Source organism: Echiichthys vipera, assembly GCF_963691815.1.
Source record: "Echiichthys vipera genome assembly, chromosome: 22".
NCBI lineage: Eukaryota > Metazoa > Chordata > Actinopteri > Perciformes > Trachinidae > Echiichthys > Echiichthys vipera.
Window position 1 is genome coordinate 6199860 of NC_139847.1, and position 24335 is coordinate 6224194.

Here is a 24335-nt window from a genome sequence, read left to right on the forward strand (position 1 = left end):
AGATGCAAAACAATTACAAAAGACATACAAAACAACTAAAAAAGGATGTAAAATGACCACCAAGAGAACTACAAAACCACCAAAAGTAACGTCTTTGAATGCGGGTGTCTTGCCCTTACATAGACAGAGTGGGTGGGTGGGGGCGCTCTTACACGTCTGTGCCCAGGGGCCCTTTGCCTCCTAATCCGTCCATATTGGCCTTAATACTGCAAACCTCCCTACATACCACTGGTTATTTTAGATTCAATTTAGATGTTAAACGGTCACTAAACACTCATCGTTGACAATAACCTATAAGACAAACATTAACATTGATTCCCTCATATTAAAACACGTCGTTACCAAGGCGATACTTAAAGCAAAGACAAGTCTTGAGTACTCACACGGGTCCTTTTGGTTCCAGGTGAATAAACTGTTTCTTCATTTCACACTGGGACGCTTTGTATTTATACCTTCAATGAGGTAGAGGACATCCACTCCCATCTTCCTCAGCTTCCTCCCTCACACACACACACACACACACACGCACACACGCGCGCACACACACACACACACATGCACACGCACATGCACGCACACACACGTACGTACACGCACGCACACGCACTACACTAAAAGAAATGTAAGATAACTTCATAAAAGATGATGTTGCTTCCCTGTGATGTCATTTTTACCTAACGCAGGAATCCCATTATTTGAAACAATGCAAATGACTCAGCTTAAGATAACATATGAAACTCTTTAGGTCTAGAAAGAACATTTAAGTCTTCGAATCGGTTCACAGACTCATCTTTACATTATTATCATCTTCACATAGTAACATTTACGGGTGAGAACATTTAGTGTTCTTTCCCACCTATAACCTTTTATATTTGGGGCTAACCTTATCTTTCTATTAGCTGTTCTCTGAAATAAAAATAAATACCAGAATAATTCTCTAATCAACTGAACACGGAACTAATAATTCTCTATAAAAGTTCATCTTTACACACTTACATGACGTAAAGGTGGACTTTTTAAAAATGGTTTTATTATTAATTTGTCCTGTTTAAAACATGTTATTTCACATACTGTTTTTCTTTCAATATTATTGTTTTCTTAAATTATAATCATTAACGACTGCATATTTCTAAATGTTCGAAGATGAGTCAACAGCTGAGCCGATGCTCGTTTGCTGACTCAACCTACATTTCCTTTTTTTTTAAAGAATCACTGACTGTACATGAGCGCGTAATGTTTCTACTTCAATACTCCAGGTCCTCCTCTGCTTTCGCAAGACACATGCTAAATATACAGTAGTGACATCTCATCTCATCTCATCTTCAGCCTCTTATCCGGGGTCGGGTCACGGGGGCAGCAGCTTTAGCAGGGGACCCCAAACTTCCCTTTCCTGGGCCACATTAACCAGCTCTAACCAGCACTATATGGGACCTTTGTATATGCTGTTGAACCTTCAGGAGTTTGTGAGGGGGAAATCTAAAATTCACTTTAACTTATGTAGCTTTTCCTTGAAAATAAAGTGGCCTGCTCCTTTATTGCATTGGAACAACATTGTAAACTTTGGTCTAAGTAAAAAAAAACAACAGTCTTTTATAGACTTATTAAACTTCTTGCAGTGTATTCATCATAGTGCCTGTACCCGGCTATTATTGCACCCCACATGCTCTCAGTGCCATTGTGCCCTGGTCAAAGCCACTTGTTACACCCACACTGGTAGAGGCATCACTGAGGTAGGTGTCTACGCAGAGCCTTGTTCCAAAAAGGGATATTAACCATTTGTATGAAGGGAAGACTCCATTAACAATAATGTGATGCTGGTGCGTCACGTCTTTTGCTTTTCAGACTCTGTTGTATGAAGCCGCGCAGATATTTAGCACCGTGTCAACACTCATGTCTTTTTGTACTGACACATTATCTTGCAGCATTGCTAAAGACAGTGACACAGGCTATGAGAGGCTCGTAACCTCTTGTGAACTTGGGAGCGTCTGTCATAATGACGTTGTTTGCGGATCACTTTGTGGGCGCAGTTACGTTTAGAAAGTGAAAAAAAAGACACCTCAGGGGTCACGAGGACGACCGATGTGTCTCTGATGACAAAGTCAACAAGTGCAGTGACTGTGTATGTTACTTTTTCAGGAATGCTGCGTTCATGCCGTTCCTCCCTACTGTCCCTGTTCTCTCCTTATCCTGACTCTCCCCTTTTTGCACTCGGACAGGAAGTGTCTGTTGGTGACGAGCAGGTGGGCTAGGAGCTCAGCGCGGCGACGCATTATGGAGAGAAACAAAAAGGGAGAGGTGGAATAAGAAGGGGTGATATGGATGATGTTGCACGAAAAAGAACGCCACCAACTCTCCTCCAAAACCACAAACATGATGCATGATCCCACTCTGTAGAAACAAGTAGGAACAAGACACCTACATTCAAAGAGTCTACTTTTCTTTGTGGTCATTTGTTTTGTATATGTTTGTGATTGGTTTGCATTTATTTTTAGTCATTTAGCATCCTTTTGTAGGGGTTTTGTATCTATTTTTATTGATTTAGCATGTTTTTGTGTTGGTTTTGCATCTATTTGTAGTGATTTAGCATCTTTTTGTGTTGGTTTCGTATCTATTTTTAGCCATTTGGCATCTTTTTGTGGTGGTTTTGCATCTATTTTTATTCATTTAGCATCTTTTTGTGTTGGTTTTGCATCTATTTTTAGTCATTTTGCATCTTTTTGTGGTGGTTTATCAACCAATTTGCCATTTGGCATCTTTTTGTGGTGGTTTTGTATCTATTTTTAGCCATTTGGCATCTTTTTGTGGTGGTTTTGTATCTATTTTTAGCCATTTGGCATCTTTTTGTGGTGGATTTGTATCTATTTTTATTCATTTTGCATCTTTTTGTGGTGGTTTTGGATCTATTTTTAGCCATTTAGCATCTTTTTGTGGTGGTTTTGTATCTATTTTTAGTCATTTAGCATCCTTTTGTGTTGGTTTTGCATCTATTTTTACTGTCTACCTTGACTTTATGGGCCCCTGGGCCTGTGCCCGATAGGCCCGTTCAGTAATCCATCCATGTCTGGGGGCAGGCTGCAGGAGTACACCGACGTTGTTCTTTCCTCACTTGAGAAGGACTCATTGCGTGTAGAAAGTGATGTCATATATATTTTCTATTTTTGTCTGTGAGTCACCCTCTTGAGTCTTAATAACTGTAGTTTGGCAGATTAGAATAGAATAGAAATACTTTTTTGATCACAAGCTGGGAAATTGCAGTGTACCAGCAGCATTACACACATTAAAAATACAAAAATACAGATTAACCTAAGATAATCTGAGTCCCACAAAATAAATACGCACTGAGAAATTAAGTTAACCAGCAGGTTTTCTTCTTTTTGTATTTTTGACCTGTATGTATTCATTTGATTTCTGTGTCCATGTTCACAGTCAGAACAAAATATGCCGCTCTGCCTCCCTCTGCTGATTTATACAAGAATGACACTGTGTCACGTCAGATGAGATGATCTCATGAGAGGATTTCATTGTACATTGCATACTTTAGGATTTACTTTAGGATTTAAACTGTGTTTGATACCAAAAAAGACATTTTAAAAAGGACATTTTGAACTATTGAAGGGATACTTAAGTCAATAAAACCACTTGATTAGGAAAAGATTGTGGGTGTGGGTAAAACCAGTTACACATTGAATATGATGGTGGCCTCCTGGGTGAAAAAGCCCTGTTTGTGTGACCTCATCACCACCCCATCCAACTCCAGTTTGGTGAAGCAGACAGCAGCCTCAACACATAAGCTAAGGATGTATTGCTGTGGACAGAGGCGGCAGCAAAACATATTTTAGCCACCTTAAAAAAGGACCCGTCTAAAAAAACAACTTTATAAAGGCTTCTTCAAAATTGTCTGGCAGGTTTGACTCACCCATAGCTGCAAAATTAGATCTGTATCGTGGATGCAACATCCTCCTGCAAAGCTATCTGCTTTGTTGATGTTGATGTAGGGCACTTCAGGTTTTATGTATGGGTAAAAGGTACTGTAGATGTCCAAGTTCGTATACTATCACACAGTCCAAAAATCAGACAGTTTCTAGATCATCTTGGTGTGTCAGGGCAACGTCTCCTCCGTTCATCCTGGCATCACCAAGGTGTTTATCATCAGTCGCTAATTATGAGACAAAACCAGCACTGATCCTACACACACTATCCTACCAAACTAAGATACCTTTATCAACAGTGAACTTTGGCAGCACAGTGGTGTGTCGGTTTGTGCTGTTGCCTAACAGCCATAGGGTTTCTGGTTCGAATCCCGGGTGGTGCCCTTCTGTGTGGATATTGCATGTTCTCCCCGTGTCTGTGTCCAGGTTCTCAGGTTTCCTCCCACAGTCCAAAGACGTGCAGGTGTTCGGTTAATTGATGACTCTAAAATTGCCCGTAGGTGTGAATGGTTGTCTGTCTCTGTTCGTCTCTATGTGCCCTGTGATAGACTGGCGTCCTGTCCAGGGTGTACCCCGCCTCACGCCCAATGTCGGGTCGAATGATCAAATCCAGCGCGACCCCGACAGGGACAAGCGGTTGAAGATGAATGAAAAGCTTCATGTTTTGAAAGAAAAACTTGACATTATCCAAAATCCACAGTTACAGTAGAACCGTTTTATTTTGCCTCTTGTTTTGCAGCCATATATATATATATATATATATATAAACCTAGGGTATGCTGCACTTATAAAAAGTATTTTGATGACCTCTATGAGCCTATTCTTCCGTCTGAAGTGGTTTGATATTATTTATGTTCTACATGATTCAGTAATGCTGAAATACAGTGACACCAGGGCTGCCCAACCTCGTCCTGGAGGGCCACTGTCCTGCAGGTTTCTCTCTGCTCCAACACACCAGGGCAGTGGCCCTCCAGGAGCAGGATTAGGCAGCCCTGTTTTATACTTTCATAATAAGTTCATTTTTTCTTTTTATCCGCAATTGGTCCTTCATGTCCATATTGCAATGAATTGTGGGTAAATAAATCAGTGCAACCTGAGGGGACTTTCTGGAAGTCCGCTTAAGGCCTCTTGTGGACTGGCTGAATTGTGGATTTGGACAGCCCTCAGCACTCCCACACTTCCCACGGCCGCGAGTCTCCAGTGAAGAGCGGGCGTTTGGACAAGACGAGCCCAAATAGGGACCAAAAACACAAACCAAAGCCCATTAAAGCCACACCATGTAGTTTTTCAACCTTCATAATAGATTTCCAAGACCCTTGTGATTGTACATCAACTTACAATAAGTTCAATGTCACATCTGTCGTATCCTGACGGAGTTTGTAACGCTTTCGCTGGCATAATGCAACTTCGGATTTCGGGTCGACACCCGCGCACAAAAAAAACTACAAAAAAATCGACCGCTTTACGGCATACGTCAGCCAGAGCCCAGCTAGCTAGCGTAGCACGTGTATGCCTGTCTGGTGGCTGGTACAGCGTGTTTAGACTGTGTATACTGTGTTTATAGAAATGAAACTAAACCGAAGAAAGCAAAGGTTTTGTCGGAGGAGACCAAGAAAAGAAAAAGGGATAGTGACAGAATCTGAGAAACGAATCCTACATGTTGTTGCTTTAAGACTACTAAAGGTGTTTTGTTTTTTTTTAAATCAAACATATGTTGTTTTATGAAATGACTGACGCTATTGTTTTTTTTTTTGCTGCTGTCAGTTAGTCGGGAGAAAATGCACTCTCTTTCAGGGGAACTCCACTGACTTTACACCTAAAGGTCAGGTGACTCATTCGTCTGTAAAAGAAAAGAGAAAACACTTGTACGATGTCGTCTGTGGGTCTGAAGGAACTCATCGAGCCTGAGAAAATAACCTGATGAACATGATGTCACCAGAAAGATGTGGGCAGGAAGGCTGGGAGAGTCGAATGCAGTTGGTTGCATTATGGGAAATGTAGGATCGAGTGTTTTTGGAGTTTGACCGTATAAACTAAAAGTCAGGGTAGTTTTGACTCTTGACAAGTACTGGACTACCCCTTTAATGAAAACGTGGGGCCACGACTTACGTACGCACCGAAGCAGCGTTCAATGACGTCGATGTGTAAATTCCAAGTATGTGGATTTTTTAAATTTTTATTTCAGTCAACAACTTCAAACCAAAGATTATGCAAAAGGAGGTCGCAGAAGCCACAACAAGAGTTTGATGCTTTTCACAACTTTTTTGTCCTATTTACTCACAAACAGCTTCCTGTCCTCTGTGTGTGTGTGTGTGTGTGTGTGTGTGTGTGTGTTTGTGTGTGTGTGTGTGTGTGTTTGTGTGCGTGTGCGTGTGCGTGTGCGTGTGCGTGTGCGTGTGTGTGTGTGTTTGTGTGTGTGTGTGTGTGGTTTTAATAAAATAAACAGTTCCATTTTTCAAAGCTGAGTAACTTTTTGGCCTACAGGTTGTTTTTTTTGTTGGTTTTTTTTACAATCTTTCCATCTACTTGAACTGTGATGCGACCCAAAGGGTGTGTGTGATCCCCCGAGTCATATCAATAGAGAAATGAGAGATAGAGAGAAAAGGAACAGGAAAAGGAAGAAACAGAGATGAAAGGAAATGAGGAAACTGATACTGTAGTAAATGATGTGAGTCCTCTTCGGCCTGATCGCTGATTTAATCACTGCTCTGTTGTTAGAGACACTAATAAGCGATGCATCTATTTACTATAGAACAATTTCCTTATTAGCTGCTTCTTCTTTCTTCTTCATGGACCGATTTTGTCTCCTGGTACGCCTGCAGAACCTAAATTAACTAGAACATTAAGCGCAGTATGATTACGAAAGATTAGACTGATGGTCCTCTCGTCCAGAGTAGTTTTCATACTCAGACCTCATAAAAAATGTTGTTTCCTGGTATTTGAATATACAACTTTGCCAACAACAACAACAACTATTCAGCTCTTCATTAAACTCTTCTATTCTGCTGGGCTTAAATCCAAGGTGACGTCATTTTCGGCCTTCAACCGTAAGATATTCAGACAGGTCCTTGAGTTGACAGCGTATGCAAGATTAAATGAATTAAAAAAACATCTTCTGTTATGTAAATCATTGAATCAATGTGATCACGTGACCTCGGTGTGAGGTTTCGATCCTGCGTAAGTTGTATATACGTGGGAGAGATGTTCAACCGTCTGTCTGGCAGAAACAAGGTGAGGAATGAACTTTGAGGTTTATCTTTGAAGGCTTCTAACAGCTTTATGAGGATATTGAAATCTGGCATGATGTCAGGCCCCTTACGCTATCGGTTTTGCAAGAGCATCATTGCTGCATCCGGGCAACATGTTCTCATCAAGAGGTTTGTGTTATTTCCTACAAAAAGTTATGCAAGTTACATGTACAACGTGAATGAGAACAGCCAGATCCAGGGCCACTCAAGATGATTGGGATTGGTTTAAAGAGATAGAAACCGCCCCGTTTTTTACCCCTTTTCCAAAACGTAATCTTTTGAAGCTGTGTCATGGTCCAGGGCTGATACAGTGCTGTGGAGACAGATCCGGCAAACGTTTGTCTCCAAGTATCACAAATAAGTTTCTAATCTACACTCCGGATGGGGGCGTAACCTACTTAACATACGTCACGCACATAATGTACTTAACTGTACTAAACCAGGCTGTTCTCATCGATTTCTCGCTCATAGAACGAAAAGTAATGAGCAGTAATTTGTGTGTTTTCCATGTATTTATTTCATTTGTATTCCAGGTATTGAGACGAGATGTAGGAGATGTAGTATAGGACAGCAAATGGGGTGGTGGATGGGTCCCCAGAACACAGGACTTTCACCTGGGCGAGCAGGGTTTGTTTAAGTTTAGTTCAATTCAATCCAATTTTTATTGACAGCAACAAGTTATACTATCTTTCTAAAAATAGTAATAATTATTCTAGTTATCATATACGGTATCAATCCAGCAATCTTGTGCACACAGTGGCAACGAAAGGCTTCCCTTTAACAGGCAGGAAAGTTGAAAAGATCCAGCACTACGGAGGACAGACATCTGTCTTGACCGGTTTCCTGTTGACGAACTAAACCAAACCGCAGTCTTTGGGCTAATCCTTACCAAGTGTTTCTCATGCCTAAACCTAACCGTTACCTATTGTACGTAGGCTAAAACTAGTCCGCCGTCTGGCAGTCAACTTCACGGTCCAATTCCAGTCCATCACCCTCACACGGTCAACTTTCGTTCACCGTTTCGTTAGTTATGGTACGATATATGAGATGTGATATATGACTCTTTGCATGACATGGTACCGTATTGTATCCATGAAAAAACGTTGAACAATTCACAACGTTGCGAGGAACGGTACGCACAAAGTGTGGTATGAGGAAATGTTGAAACAAGCGTAATCCGGGAGAAAATTTTTAGAAAGGAACATAATTGAGAATGCAATTGTATGAGAACATAACTGTTAGGAGACAGGGTCGTCATGGCTGTGACACCACCGGACCTCTTGGTTGCTACAAGCAGGGAGTTGACATGGTTACTTAACAACCAGCATTTTGTCACTATCCTGCACTAGAGTGGATCTCTGGATGTCCATTCACTGTCACTCACCAGCTTTAAATATGACTCATGTTTCCTGTAAAATTGTTTCCCCTTTTAGTCTTTTTCTCAATGATTCTCAAGTGAAATGTGAAATGTGGGGCTAGCTCTGAGCCTTAAAGGAGATTAACTAAATGAAAAGTTTTTGGGCCGTTTCAGTCAGGTGTTATGAAACAGTGAACTGAGATGATGCATGATGCAAGAGTGAAAGAAGGGAGGCTTTGGTGAAATGTGTCTTATGCAACGATCTGGTCATACTGCTGAACATTGCATAAGCGAAAAGGACATTTAATTTCATAAGCCAACACATCATGTACTCATCTGGGCATCTTGTGAAATCTACACAGAGATTCAAGGTTTAAAAAAAGCTTTATTAACTTAACAAACGTCTATTGTTTTTGACTACAAATGGCACGTAACTTTTAAATGTAAGAAAAAATAGCCATCCACACAAATCCAAAATATATGTGGTCATTTACGGAGCGAAATATACATAAATTATTATGATGTATAAAGCCACTGCCATATAAAGTAAAACCTTCTTTTTTAGGCTCAGAAGAAAATAAAACATACAATAAAATACACAAAAAATGATTATGATTTTGTACATTTCTGGACGAACACAGCTTCAATTAGAAAAACAATCAAACACAAGTATGAATGCTTTTTGTGTGCTGGTTTTACCTTTGATTGAAGATTTTCTTTTCCACTGCACAGCCATGCTACCGAGGCACAGTACTGCTTTGAGCTAAATGTTCAACATCTAAGTTTAGCCCGTTAGCATGCTAACATTTGCAAATTAGCACTAAACACAAAATGCAGCTGAGGCTGATGGGACTTTTACGGCAATTCCAATAGTTAACATTGCATTTCACTCAAAACTACAAATGTCAACCTCATGGTGGCCCTACAGGAAAAGTCGGCGGATCATCAAAGTCCTTAGGGTTCATCTGGGGACCATGAATATCTGCACAAATCTGCACCCATCTTTCAAATAGAGATGTTTTATTGGATAAGGAACAAACTTTACCCCTCTGGTGGCAAGTTCTTAGGATTCATCCTCTGGGAATAATGAGTTTTTGTAGCAAATTTCATGGAAATCCGTCCAATAGGTGTCCAACATGTTAAAGCCATGTAAGTAAAGGCTTAATAATATAAATTATGAGTCAACACGGTCTGTGTCTAATCAGTTAATTAGGAAAAGTAGTCCTGAGAAAAGCAGCTTGGGTATGGAGCTAAAGCGTTACTCTATCTGGTCAACACTCGCCAAATTCCTGAGTTCAGGCTCGTCTGTGTCTTTTCCCGCCACACTGCTGCTCCTGTCCTTGTCCTTGCCTTTGAAAGGCCTTCCCAGTTTGGTCGACAACGTGCGCAGGACAGAGCTCTCATCAGGTGAAGAGCCGCTGCGGCTCGAGCGGCCGCTTCGGGCGAAGGTAGACGTGCTCCTGCTCTCCGAGTTGGTGGCCTCGAAGAGCTTGCCCATGAAGCTGAGGCCGGCCTGGCGGATGTGGGAGCTGCCGGCGAACACGTAGAGGATGGGGTTGACTGCGCTGCTGAAGTAAGCAAAGGCTGTGACATTTGGACGGGCTGTAAGGGCAGCCTTGGTCACCGTATCACTGCCCTGCAACAGACCGACCACCTGGAGGAGGGAGAGACGGGGAAGGGGAGTTTAGAGTCAAATAAAGTCACCAGGTTGGACTGATGATGATCATTGACGCATCTGTTTATTGATCACAACTGAACAAAAATCACCTCTATGATGTTGACGATGTGATAAGGCAGCCAGAATATCGCAAAGGTGCAGATGATCAGCAGGATGAGGCGACTGCCCTGTCCTCTGCGCTGGAACTTGGCACTTTGCAGGCGGCAGATGACAGAGGAGTAACAGGTGTTGATGAGGCTGAAAGGCACCAGGCAGCCCATGATAGTCTCAAACATGTACTGGAAGACCCGGTGACCCACGCTCCCCCAGTGGTACGGTACACAAAAGTTCAAAGTCTTGTTGGTTGGGAAGATCTTCTTCAGATTACTGTCAGAGAAGAAGAAATACACAAGTTGGGACAATAGTTACCAGCCACAGATTGCGCTGAGTCAACTCTGAGCATATACTCAAAGGTGTGACATTCAGCAACAACAGCTGCGCGTGCCAGCTAAGAATGGAAGTACATTCGTCAAAACACTGTTAAGCAACCTTAAAACATATCAAGACGCAAGAGCACACAGGAACAGATGTGTAAGACCCAGATATGTTTCAAGCCCACAGGAGGAATCATGTCTTTGGATCGAAATGAACACCAGTGATTTATTAACTCAATGGCTTCAAACAAGTGAAGTGTGATCTTGTTCAACCTCACCCTCGTCACTGTAGTTCCCAACCACATCCGCTGGATGTTCTGCTGCAGCCTGCAAAATATTTGGTGACTTTTCACATTTCTAAAGTGCTCAGACTCAGAAAACCAGCTAGATACATTGACGAGTGATCTGAATTTAAGCTTGTTTCATGCTCACCAATCTGCACGTATAATCTAAATTTCGATGGTAGGCCAGTTGGAGCGCCCCACCCAATATTTTTGTCATTAATACACGTCCATATACATGTTCTCTGTCTACTCAACTGCTTTGCACTGTCTCTGAAAGCAATGAGGAAATAAAATCCAGAATATATGAAGCGTCATGTTTCTAATTATTGCGAAACTACATAGAAATCAGATAAGGAGGCGTCCTTCTGTCCTTGTCTTTGTCATCTATTATCTATGAAGTTATAAGTATTAAAGAGAACCAACAAGGTTTTTTTTTTGTCTTTTCTTTTTTTCAACTTTTTACAGAAACTTTTCCTTCACTTTTTTATTGTCAGACAAAAAGAAAATATCAAAATATCAATGAACTCAACTTAAAGTGTAATTCCGGCGCAAAATAATCCCATTGTCTTTTTCGGCACCTACATCATGTTTCATGTGTAAGGACTCTTCTCATGCCACTGCAGAGGTTCGGTGTTATGAGCAATATGAATGATTAAATAAGACGTTTTAATGCCTTCAGCGTACTGCCCCGAGCTAATCAGTGTTAGCCACGTCCGGCTGTTAGCGACTCTCCCGGATTTCTCCGTTGATAGTTGTTACACGAAAAAAACTGTCTCAATGGCTTATTTGATGTATGTAAGTGCCAAAAAAAGACCATGGGATGATTTAGCGCCGGAATTACACTTTAACAAATCAAAAGGTGCAAAGGGAATTTAAGTCTCACCTGCGGTAAAAGGGCATCGGCAGTGCCAGGAAGAACGCTAACACCCAGACGGACAGCAGGAGAACCAGCAGGGAGCGCTTAGTTCTCATTCTCTGGGACAGGAAAGGCCTGGTTACAGCCAGCCAACGGTCCATGCTCATCAGGCAGATGAGGTAAATGGACACGTACATGTTCACGTTGGACAGGTAATGCACCAGCTTGCACACTGCCGAGCCAAACTCCCAACCCCTGCCTCCGGCCAGGTACCGCAGGAATAAAGGGGCGCTGAGCAGCACGAAAGCATCTGCCACGGCCAGATTCAGCACCAGCAAACAGGTCACTGAGCGCTTCTTCACCCGACACAACACCGACCAAACCACAAACAGGTTCCCGGGAAAGCCCAGCACAAACGCCAGAGTCAGGATGGCAATGCCGACCTGGGCGCTGATGGGCATGGAGGACTGCTGGGAGGTGGAGGTGGTAGAGGTGGCGGTGGTGATATTGGATGCCATCACGAAAGCCTCTGAGGACTTGTGACTTCGACAACTGTGAAACTGACACAACCTTTCAACGGACAAACAAGCAGGAAACAGGATATGTTGTATTAAGGTTTGTGTGTCAATGATGTGAAATATTGCACAATGCATTTGTATACATGTAGTTCTCATCTGTGCTACTTTATCTCTGACTACACAATGCATTTCTGGAACATGGTTGGTCAAAGGTCATGAGCTGCCTTGGTGAGATGGTAGGGTTTGATGCAGCGTCACTTCCTACGTTGCGATTTTGGTCATTGCTGATATTTCTGCATTACAGACTGTTGCTATGGACGCAGTTCTGACACTGGAGGACCATATTTAAATCAATTAAATCATATTTAAATCAATGTGTTAACTCAAATGGTTGATTTCTTACATTTTAGCAGCGTGAGGCCAGCCTACGTTTACCAAAGACATCAACCATTTGAGACAACACATTGATTTAAATATGAGTATATAAATGTTTTAGCAGCTGCGGGGGCTTTTTGTAATTCAATGATACTGAAGCGTTTTGCTGTATGCATTTGCGCTGCTGAGCGCCTCATATTTTCACACCCTCCATACCTCAAGTTAAAAAAAACAATGAACAATTCAGAGTGGAAAAGCACCAGTCATTTAGCTTTACAACAAAATAACGGTCGCCGATGATGGGCCAGTGGTTGCCTGGCAAAAAGGCAAAAAGACAAAAAGATGTAACCTGTCTTCAACAAAAAAACGCACCGTGGCGTGCAATCTGCAAAACATGCTCTGTCTTATCAGGGCCTCTGATAAAGGATCCTGCATCACCCTGTTCGAGTTCAATTTACTGTAATCACCTACTCGCTCTACATTATCCCTTACATGATGTTTATCGTGTTTATTGTTCTGCAGACAAACGGACAATTACAGTCCAGTAATGCTGCAATGTTTTGTGTCAAACGAAGCTCTGCACACTGCAAAAAAATTACTTTTTACCTATTCTTGCCTACCTTAAAGCTTTGTGGTGTGATGAGACTGAAGGTATTTTCGAATTACTTATTTTGTTTCATTTCCTGCATTTTGTTTATATTTCGTTTGCCATTTTTTTGGTCAAATAAGTCCAAGACGGAGCCCTCTATTCTTATCAATCAACTCACTAGTATATGTATATTTTCTCTCAGTTGTCCAAATACATCTGAGACTATAAAGGTCTTAGGAACGAAGATAATAATGTGTTGAAGGAACCTGAATACTAATAGGAACTTATTTAACAGTTCTGTTTTAACACCACGTAGTGAACAAGTAAAGGATCACTGTAAACTTCTTCTTTTTTCAAACAAAAAGACTTTTATCGGACCCTTATTGTCTCTAAACACACTTTTTCCAAAGAAAACCTGCAGCTACAAAACAAAATATAATCACCGAATATAGTCAATGAACAGATATTAAATTTAGTTTTTCCTGACTCTCATTTCAACATTTGTTAAAATTCAAGAAACCTCCTCCGGAAATCTCGGTTCCTTCTCTTATATACTTGTGTGACAAAGATGTGTGTGCCAATGAATGTAAAAGTTTTTGTCAAACTACACGACTTTTAGAGGAAAGTCTATTTTGAAAATGAGGAAAGTTCTACTCCTGCTGAATTACATAAAACCCACATACTCACCTTCAACTGCTGATCTCTTTTTTTTAATGCCACCACGGTAAATCCACTCAGAACAATTACCATGTACTGTGATCTGTTGGGCTTCCCTGTTTGCTTTGAAGACTGCGCATGGAGAGAAAGAACAAAAACTACATATATTGAGTAAGAGGGTTGATGTGAGGGGAAACCCATGTGTCCACAGGAAGTCAGCTTGAGCTCACTGGGTTTAAATGTCGCCACTGTTCCGCATACACTTTTTATTCAACCATTGCAGATTATTCACTGATACGCACACCAGCTTCATGGGAAACCGGGAACAGTGTACCAGTTTCCCTTGTGATGGACAGCAACAATTCAGCGTGTTGGCACAGATATGTAGTTCTGCATTATAATAACACTGAGCAGAGAAATGTTGTGAAACTAAAATTTAAAGGAAGAGCAGGAATGAACAGCATAAGAGATCATCATGAGGGTGAATAAGTAAGTGAGGTGGGGGAATATTCCAGTAAGCTGTCTGGATCTTGTTGATACATGAGTGTTAAACCCCCGAATTGCATAACAACGTTGAGATGTGTCACATTTTCAGGAAGAGGTTGTTTTTTTCTTTTTGTATTTTTCTGTATTTCTGGTTGTTTTTTTGTTTTTTTACTGACCAACTCCAGTTTAGGAGTTTCTCTTTAAAGTTGCGATAAACAATATTTTCATGGTAAGGGTCCAAATGTGTGGAGGGGCCTACAAAAAGTGCTTGTAATAATAATTTTGAAATCATAATCACACCAAAACTTATGGAGGCTTATACAAATTAAAAGGGTTGAATAAACAGGCTGAGACTGAGCTTAGTCTTTTGCAGGAGCTCTTATGCGTCGCGTTCTTTTTAGAAGAATGTTGATCGTAGTTTTGTGTTGCAGTTTGATGCAGTTGAAGCATGACTACCCTCTGTCAGTCGTCATCTTAAACCCCGCCCCGCATGAGTTGTTGTGATTGTGACTGCTGTGATTGCTCTACATAGGTCCAGGTCAGCTGGAAATCTGTCTCAATGGGAGAGGGGCCAGACCTACCTGCCACGGCAAAATGAAACATGAGCTTAGCCATTTGTCTGCTCTCGAGGTTAGCATTTAGCAGCTAAACAGCAAGATGTTTACCTTAGGAGTTGGTTGAGACCAAAAACAGAGCAAAAAGGAGGATAAAATAATGGATTTACATCCATCAGGTGGCCAGAAACACAATGGAAAATGAATGCTGACTGCTTCACATGTAAATTAAACAAAAATGATTTACTTACATGTTTGCCATATTAACTTTATAAGGTGAGGATATGTCAGTGTTGTGTTAACAGCGTGTCCCCAAATGACCAGAAAATCAATTCATGCTACTTTAAAACAATAAATGTAAGAGAGAATCACGCAAAGCAACACATCAGTGTGAATATTGTAAAAATCAAAGTCGAACCTGAGCTCTCAATTTTGTGCTCGTCACTAGAGTATAACAATACTCACTGTTTCAGTTCTTTTTGACATGTCAGTGCTTCCGTTTTTTTTTTTTTTTTTTACAAATAAACCTTCCATAAAGAAAACGGCATATATTTGATTTAAAAAAAAAACATTTAAAAGATTAATTTTGACATTACAGTTCAAATGTAAAGTTGGTAAACACAAGGCACCACCTGGGTCCTGGATGATACTCCATAGTTCTTCCCTTACAAAAGAGTTAAGAGCAAAGCAAGGCTCATATCTCATCAGACATATAGTTCTAATGTGTGTTTTAAGCACCAACTCAAACACAACAACGTCACTTTTCAGATGCATGTGAGTTGATCCAGGATCAGCATGCCTGGTGACATCCCTTTAAAGGTTGTAAAAGTCTCATTCAGAAGAAGAATTCACGTTAACTGGACTGCTGCTGAATCTTTGACTTGATTAGCAGGAACCAGCTGGCACGAAGAACCTTGATGAAGTCATCGTGACCGGACGGAGGTTTAATGGCCTGAGTGGTTTAATTTTCCCCTCCAGCGGAACAACGCCATCTCCAGGCCTGCTGAATCATGTGTCCTCTAATTACCGTTCTTCACTGGTTTGTTATTAGAGCTCGAATTGGTAACAGAGTCTGGGTCTTTGTCCTTTAGCCTGACGGCGTCTGCGTCTTTATCCTTGTCGCGGCTGTTCTGGCTATTCTGTCGGCTCTTCCTTGTGCCCGAGTCCAGCCCCGTGCCCTCAAACAAGCGAGCCATGAACGCCAGGCCTTCTCGCCTGATGTAAGACTTTCCTGCGAAGAAGTAGAGCACTGGGTTGACGCAGCTGCTGATGAAGGCTATGGAGGAGGTGACGGCTCGGCTCTTGTGCCATACTGTATTCAGCCTGGAGGGTAGAAAAGTGAGGAGAGCATTTCATTAGGGACAAAGGACTGACTTAGATTTGAATGAGAATGTATGCATAATTTCCCCTAAGTGTCCCCAATTAAGACTTTACAAAGTCGAATCTGTTTGGGTCAAGTCCATAGACTTGTATGTATAAAAAATGGACGTAGCCTCTCCACCAAGGTCCGTTCTCTCAACTTGATCCAATCGTCCTTGCCTACGGGAGTCCCCACCTTGTAAGACTTTGACTCCGCCTCATTACCAAAAAGGGCATTGATGTGACGTTGGGGGGGAGGGAGATACATCCATCTGGCTAACGTATACCTCCAAGGAGAAGTGAGGGCCAGAGGCTAGCTGTCACTCAAGAGGCAACGCCCCTAATTATCCATAAAAATTTAACCTCCAATAAACTAAAAACTAACCCGGTACAAAAAAAATCACCCCACTCAGTGTTGTCATGGAGATATGACCTAAACATACAGACTACAGCTTTTTTTTTGTTGTACCAGGCCTTAAACAGGTTAAATGATGCTGTGAAAACGACCTGTTTAACATGAAATTGCTCTATTGTGAAACATGCCCCTAGTGGACACTGCACGTTTTTAGCTCATTGATCCCCCTCTGTTTAAGCTTTATATACAGTATCTATATAAAAATACCAATGTTGCATGCAGTCTGTCTGCAAGGCTGCCACTCAGCCCTTTTTTCCAGTGGCCACTCGCGGTACTGCAACAAAAAATCCCCCTGCACCCCAAAAGGCATCTCCCCACCCCCCTTGTCAGCTGTTATCCCACTCTCAGGGTGAAAGCAAATAACATTGTCCAAAACTCTTGAATGAGTAGTGCTTGAAATGGCCCAATTTGACTCTAGAACAACTGATGATTGGTTGGAATTTTAAAATAGCTTGACAAAAATAAAATGAACGCAACCTGTCGTGCCATCACTTACATGTCTTTTACTGGACCCTTTGGATGTATAGCCCATGTAACCTGCAAACAGTAAAATAAAAAACAGTGAAAACTTTAATGATCAGCATCTCTGTTATAATTGACATTAAACCTAGACACATGACTAAGACATTTACTCTATAGCCATAATGCTAGGACTCTATGCTACTTGTAAAAACAGGATTTATGACATACTTGCACCATGTTGATGACGTGGTAGGGCAACCAAAAGAGGCAGAAGGTCAACACGATGGCCAGGATTAGCTTCTCACTACGAATGCGACGGCGAAACCTGGTCTGTCGGATCCTCCGTAAGATGCAGATGTAGCTCACTACAATGACCGTGTAGGGAATTAGAAACCCCAACATGAGCTCCAGCGTGTACTGGATAATCACCTGTGCATGGAAGATAAGATGAGGCAATTTCTAAGCAATTAAATGGGAGCTTTGATAGGAAGTGTACCTTTTCTACTTTTACCTGTACTTTTTTATGCAACATTACTTTTGACAACGGCAGCCTTGATAGAGGCGTCTAACCTGAGCTAGCTAAGCAGTGTTAGCTTAGCTGACATTACTTTTTCACTGATTTAAGCTAGGCAGCTGCATGCTGTTCATTGTGAGATTGACACGTGTTTACCAAACTTAACGTGCTGTTGCTGTTGGGAACAAGGTCCCCTCTGTTAATACTCTTTATTCACTTCCGGCGAACATCTTGGTCCTCTGCACGCCCACATAATTGATATATATACATTCAGTTTTTTTACAAAGTTAAAGTCCCACTGCTATTGGAGCAGCAGAGAATTGCACAGGTTCTTCCCGACTTTCTACATAGCGACGTTGTCGAAAGTAATTGCATAAAAAGTATCGGTAAAAGTAGAAATGGTACACTTATAATGACAGCTCAGCGCTGCTAGATGGCCAAACACACAAACGTCTCTATATATGTAGCTCTTTATGGTTTGACTTATTTGAAGCTAACGCACTTACTTAAAACTAGCTCTTCTGGTTTGTGTCCTAATTGTGAAATGCACTTATTGGAAGCTGCTTTGGACAAAAGCATCAGCTAAATGTAATGTAATGTAAAAAGAAAAAATCCGGAGCATGCCCCCAGACTGAGCCCCGAAAGTCTACATCTGGCTCCGCCCCTGTTCAAATTCACTGTACAGACATGAATGTGGTATCGATCCTCTCCTTTATATTTCTCTAAGAAGACGGAAAGGGGAATTTTCATACTTCATATTGAAGCAGATCCTGAAGCATAATGAAGACCTAAGACCAGTTTTCTATTATCTATTCACTTAACACATTTAAGAGGGTAGTGAAGAGTGCCTTATTGTGTGTATAATCAGATTTTTTTCGTTCACTTACATAGCCACTTCTTTCATGGATTGGTTCGCACACCCAGGTTTTTCCCTCCTCCTTCACATTTCTAAAGATCATTGCAGGAATGGAGGCGATCATCACCAGCACCCACACCACCGCCAACACCCGCATTACAGTCTTTCGGCCGGTGATAACGGTGACCCGCCGCGGCCACAGCACCGCCACCAGCCTGTAGATGCTCATGAGCATGATGAGCTGGATGGAGGCGTACATGTTGACCAGACACAGGTAGAAGAGGATCTTACACATCACACTCCCGAACACCCATTTCTTCATAACCAGGTAGACGATGAAGAACGGGGTGAGAGCCATGAGAGAGCCGTCGGCGATGGCTAGGTGGAGGATGAGGAGCGTGGTGACGGAATGCTTTCGGGCGCGTGCCAGGATGCTCCAGATGATGAAGAGGTTTCCAGGGAAGCCCAAGAGAAAGACGAGGCTGAGGATGAGGGCGCCCACAGTGGTGCCAGATTTGGAACCCACAATGCTCTCGTGTGTCGAATTGGATGTGATGAAGTTGTTTGGGATGGGGGAGGTGTTTGTCGGCGCCATTTCCGTTACCTGCCAAAGAGAGAATATTGATAAATGTTTTTAAGGTTTAAAGCCCTATTCAGACGCCATTACTTTAATGTGGGGACGAGGTGTAAGGTCCTTTTAACTAGAGGATTTCACCTTCTGTAAAACGGTCTGGTAAAAATGACCTTACCCCGCATCCCCACATTAAACTAGTCCCATCCGAATAGGGCTTGACTCAGCATATTTATTTCTTCCCTTTAAGTGAGAACACTGTGGAAGCCATGAGAGGCAAGGGAGGTCTTTTTTTTTTTTCTGGTGATCAATTTTAAGTTTGATCTAAACTGTTTTCTCTGTTGTGTTTATGACTTAAGAATAGGCGAAAAGTTTTGCCAAGATCTTCTTCATTCATCCATCTTCAACCGCTTGTCCCTGTCAGGGTCGCGGGGGGCTGGAGCCGATCCCAGCTGACATCAGGCTCAAGGCGGGGTACACCCTGAACAGGACGCCAGTCTATCACAGGGCACATAGAGACGAACAGAGACAGACAACCATTCACACCTACGGGCAATTTTAGAGTCATCAATTAACCTAACACCTGCACGTCTTTGGATTATGGGAGGAAACCTGAAAAAATATGAGGCATCCCTCACTTGACGGCGACCTGCAAAATTACAAAATTACAGATTTCCGGACAAATAAAGAGCCTCCCCTCTGAATCCTACTCCATGTTTTATCTTGCAAAGGCCTCAGTTTGACAATACAAGCATGTATTTCTGCAGGAAAGCGTAGGAGTGTGGCGCAAGTGTAACAGGTTATAACGGGGTTTCTTAATTCCTGAACAACGAGACCAGACATGAGTGGTGAGCAACAACCACTGTGGTGGTGTCAGTATTTGAGCAGTGACTCGTTCTTCGATGTATGTTCTTTCGAATTATCTTTAGACCCGACGAGGGAAATTTATCTGGAGGAGCATTCAAACGAAAGCAATTTAAAGTGATTTACACCGGGATATTTAGAAATACAAGAACATGAATTAAGTGGATTAACACGAAACTAAATAAATATAAATATGTCAAAAATAATAGACAAAACGTATACACTACATGACCAAAAGTATGAATCACGTTAGCTGAATCATTGACTTCAGTGAATTTTGTTCTCAGCCCGGTGAGCAGATTTTTTGGGGGGCACTGTACCTTTCTGCAAACCACAGAACAGAAAATATATTCGGCCCTTTTCTTATGTCTTTATTAGACGTAGCACACTGCCACGGTGATTGGGGTGAATGATTGGGTTATACAAACCACAGCTTGTGTCCCATCCCATGTTACATCGCTAACACACTTATTTTAACCCAAACCACAAGGTTTTTTGCACTGTCACCAAGTCAATTTGATGCCTAAACCTAATTTATTGTTTATGTTTTGATTGACAACTTAACCATATGTTGAAAAACTATAATGCTCAGCTGTTTGAGGAAATTAGCCAGCATCATTTAGAAAATAAAAGAATATTGTTATCACTGTAATAGATTTAAGTGAGCAAGGGGATGAGTGACAAGACCGACACTTACTTTTGTGGTAACAAAAATATAGTTTATGGCTGGACTATGAAATATATGCTCTACAGATATATCTATAAATAACTTGAAGCCAATACAAATCTTTAAGAAGAGGAGTAGGCTTAGAGTTAATCTAGAGATACATTATACACAACTACATAAGATAATGCGCTTCTGTTCATCCGAGGCTCCTGCCAGGTTATAAGTTAACAGCTTTTTATTGCTACTGGAAAAATGTTTTCAGGAGTCACATGTCACCACTTGTTTGGAAATTCTTGAGTATTAGTTAAAGAGCACACCCTTTAAGCTGCGCTCGAACTATGCAGTGTGTGTATAATCAAATATTTACACCCACATCTGTTAGCCACACCCGTAACATGTGCAGTAATGATAGATTATTATAGTTTTAAATCAGTAAGTCTTTTGGAAAGCGAGTGCCCACCAGGTGATCTCACAGGTACAAACACAGCACAGTAGGAATGATTGAACCCTGAGAGGCAGACATTCAATGAGTTTTGGAGACATTTATTGCTTCTCCTTTAGCCTTAATCAGGGGTTGGGAACCTTTTTGATATGAAGTGCCACTTTTGCATTACATTAGTGTGTCATATCAATGTCCACCGAGCCCGCTTCGACATTATTATTTTCCCCCACCTGTGCTGTGAAGAAGGCAACGAGTACTAGCCAATCAGAGGCTGAGCAGTGCGGGTCCTTGCGAATGTGGAGGGGAAAGTATTGATGTCCAAATGAAGCTTCATGAAGCTATACGAACCATTTTATTTATTTTCTTCTGAGCCAACTAAACAGCACTCTCTGGTCAACAAAGAAAGCACATTGAATAACCATTTCTTAAGTCCTTTTCTTCAAACCAAGCCATGAAGTGGGTTCAGAAAATAAAGAAGAGGAAGAAAGTCTGTAAATAATCGACAGTGGACCTGGCAATGGCTTTGAAAGAGGTCATTTAGCATGCGGATTGCCCGTAGGTGTGAATGGTTGTCTGTCTCTGTTTTTCTCTATGTGCCCTGTGATAGACTGGCGTCCTGTCCAGGGTGGACCCCGCTGCACGCCCGATGTCAACTGGGATTGGCTCCAGCCCCCCGCGACCCGGACAGGTACAAGCGGTTGAAGATGAATGAATGAATGAATGATTAAACACCACATTTCCCGAAAACATTTCTTGCACACTTGCTGTTAGTATGCCACTGGTTTAGCTCCTGCATGCCAATGGGGCACCCATGCCTAATCTTGCTGTTACGAGTGAACAGACGCATTTCATTTGTATCAAATTTAAGGAACATTTGGAACTTTCTAATCTTAATATAGAAAAATAATTCTGTTAATGACAATGATGATCATTATTTATTCATGTTGGTATTTGGCACTTAGTCTATTGTATCATGTTGTGCAATTAGATAATGAAAACAACTAAATATGTAAATACATGTGCCCTGTGATAGACTGGCGTCCTGTCCAGGGTGGACCCCGCCTCACGCCCAATGTCAGCTGGGATCGGCTCCATCCCCCCGCGACCCCGACAGGGACAAGCGGTTGAAGATGACTGAATGTAATACATTTGTTATTTTTTCACCGATTACATAAACAACCTAAACGATTTTTACTGATTTATTTATTTGATCTATTTTTAGTTTTTATATCTTAACGTGATATGGTTTTAAATACTTCTGGACATGTAAGAACTTTTTAATTTGACATTTCCTCTTAATTTACACTGTCTTCAGTTGGATGATGTGTGATTTTCCCATATGTGTATGTGAACTCTACTGCAAACAAACCGTCCTTCTCTACTGCATATGCACTTGTGCACATATGTAACAGTTTTCAAATGAAATATTGTCAGATGAAAGCTTTTCCCCCAATTTTCAGAGGAACAGAGAGTGACACGAAGATGTGACCACATGGCAGTGTTTACAGAAAGCCGGTCAAACCACTTTGACAGTGGCATCAAAGCAGCAGCAGCCGGTGAAACTGCGTCATATTGTGCAACGGCCCCAAAACCAGACACTACACCAACTGTAACCAGCCAGCTGGCGTCATAGTCAAACTGGGTCTTCTTCTTTCTCTTCATCCTCTTTTGCTTTCTTACAACACGGACAATCGAAGTTGGCTTCTTCCCCGCGTTTGAGTTTTTTTATTATCCTTTTGCACAAACAGAGCTCCCTGTAGTGACCACATCGCATACTATAAAACCTGACTGACTCAAAAGGTGTGCTCGTGTGCATTGTCTGACTCACACACATACCTACTGAAACACACCTGTTGTGCTTAGAAAAGAAAAAAAACATCCAGAAATTGTACAACCCAACACACATTTAGTTGCGCAAAATGCCACGTTGTTCATATTTGAACAAATCACAGCAGCTGAATGAACCTGACAGCGTCACACGGCCACCTGACAACCATTGGAATAAGTTAATAAACAGCAACAAATAACAGGGGAATTACTCCTGTAAGAGAAGAACAAAAGGAAACTGTTCCAAGTTGCTACCCGCAACAGTAGCAGTGACTACAGTTGATTGCAGTGATTTGGTGGCAGTTGTAACCGCAGCGCTGTTGCTGACAGAAACCAAAACAGAGACATGAAAGAGAGTAAATGAGACACACTCACCAAGTCATCAAATGTAATCCCTAACAGAAGGAAGAGGACACCAAGAGCTGGAAAAGAATATGTTGTTGGTGTGTCTTCTTCTTCTACTTTTCACCCTTTCCTTTCCCCTCGTTTCCCCCCACCCACTCTCTCTCTCTCTCTCTCTCTCTCTCTCTCTTTCTCTCTCTCTGATTGATTTGTCATGCTTGCTGTAACATGTAGTGAGAGGTGAAGGTGTGTCCCCATTACCCGGCCTGCTTCTGCCCTGCCAGTCTGTCAACATCCTCACACGCCGACCGAGGAATTCCATCCGTGCAGTATCGACATAAAGGGTTAATCCATTTCTCCCTTATGCTATCTCACTATGCGGATCACTGTGCTGCGAGCGTGCACAAACTAGATTCTCTCCACCGTTGAATCAAAGTTGGGGTTGATGTTTTAGCAGCGGATATCTCAAAACCACAAAAATCCAACTATATGACCAAAAGCATGTGGAAACCCGATATATGACACCTACTGTTCATGTGATTCAGACAGACTTTACCAAACAAGCAAAAATGGCTGTATAGGTCAACTGTGCAAGCTTGCATATTACGACTAGTGCTGGGTTAAAAAAAAATGTCCAACACCAATACCTTGACTTCGATACAGGTTCCTGAACCACACTGTGGAACTCCAAGTAAGTCAGGGTGGTCCCACTACTTCTCTTAAGACGCTCAGCGTAGCGGCACTGGAGTTCAGTTCAATACTTTCCTCCTTCAACTGAACTCTGAACTGCCTTTCAATAAGGACGTAGCCGGCTGCTAAGGCTTTTAGCACTGTAAAACAGTCTTTTTTAAAAAACTAAAGATTCATTAACTACGTTGTTGGAGCGTCGTTTTATGTGTAAGGACTCTTATCATGCTCCTGCAGAGGTTTGGTGTTATTTCGAGCAGTATTAGTGGTTATTAGTGGTTCAGCGCTCCGCCCTAAACTACTAGGTGTGTGCCATGTCTGGCTGTTAGACACTGTCCGGGATTTCTCTGTATTTCTCTCCCTAAGAGAAGGTCGATCATCCTAT

At 41.8% G+C, this 24335-nt stretch overlaps 2 protein-coding genes across 2 annotated transcripts; both read right to left on the bottom strand.

Moving 5' to 3' along the window:
- Positions 1-9022: 9022 nt before the first annotated feature.
- On the bottom strand, positions 9023-15052 carry ltb4r (leukotriene B4 receptor). The gene is made up of 4 exons (XM_083937006.1): positions 13935-15052; positions 11793-12335; positions 10302-10578; positions 9023-10188 (listed from the first exon to the last, which is right to left on the bottom strand). Exons 2-4 carry the CDS (start codon positions 12281-12283, stop codon positions 9793-9795), a joined length of 1164 nt encoding a protein of 387 aa, XP_083793132.1. The 5' UTR covers positions 12284-12335; positions 13935-15052; the 3' UTR covers positions 9023-9792.
- A 116-nt stretch (positions 15053-15168) lies between these two features.
- ltb4r2a (leukotriene B4 receptor 2a) lies at positions 15169-23432 on the bottom strand. Its single transcript, XM_083937007.1, has 5 exons — positions 23297-23432; positions 18582-19154; positions 17409-17609; positions 17215-17255; positions 15169-16267 (listed from the first exon to the last, which is right to left on the bottom strand). Exons 2-5 carry the CDS (start codon positions 19143-19145, stop codon positions 15964-15966), a joined length of 1110 nt encoding a protein of 369 aa, XP_083793133.1. The 5' UTR covers positions 19146-19154; positions 23297-23432; the 3' UTR covers positions 15169-15963.
- Positions 23433-24335: the final 903 nt, after the last annotated feature.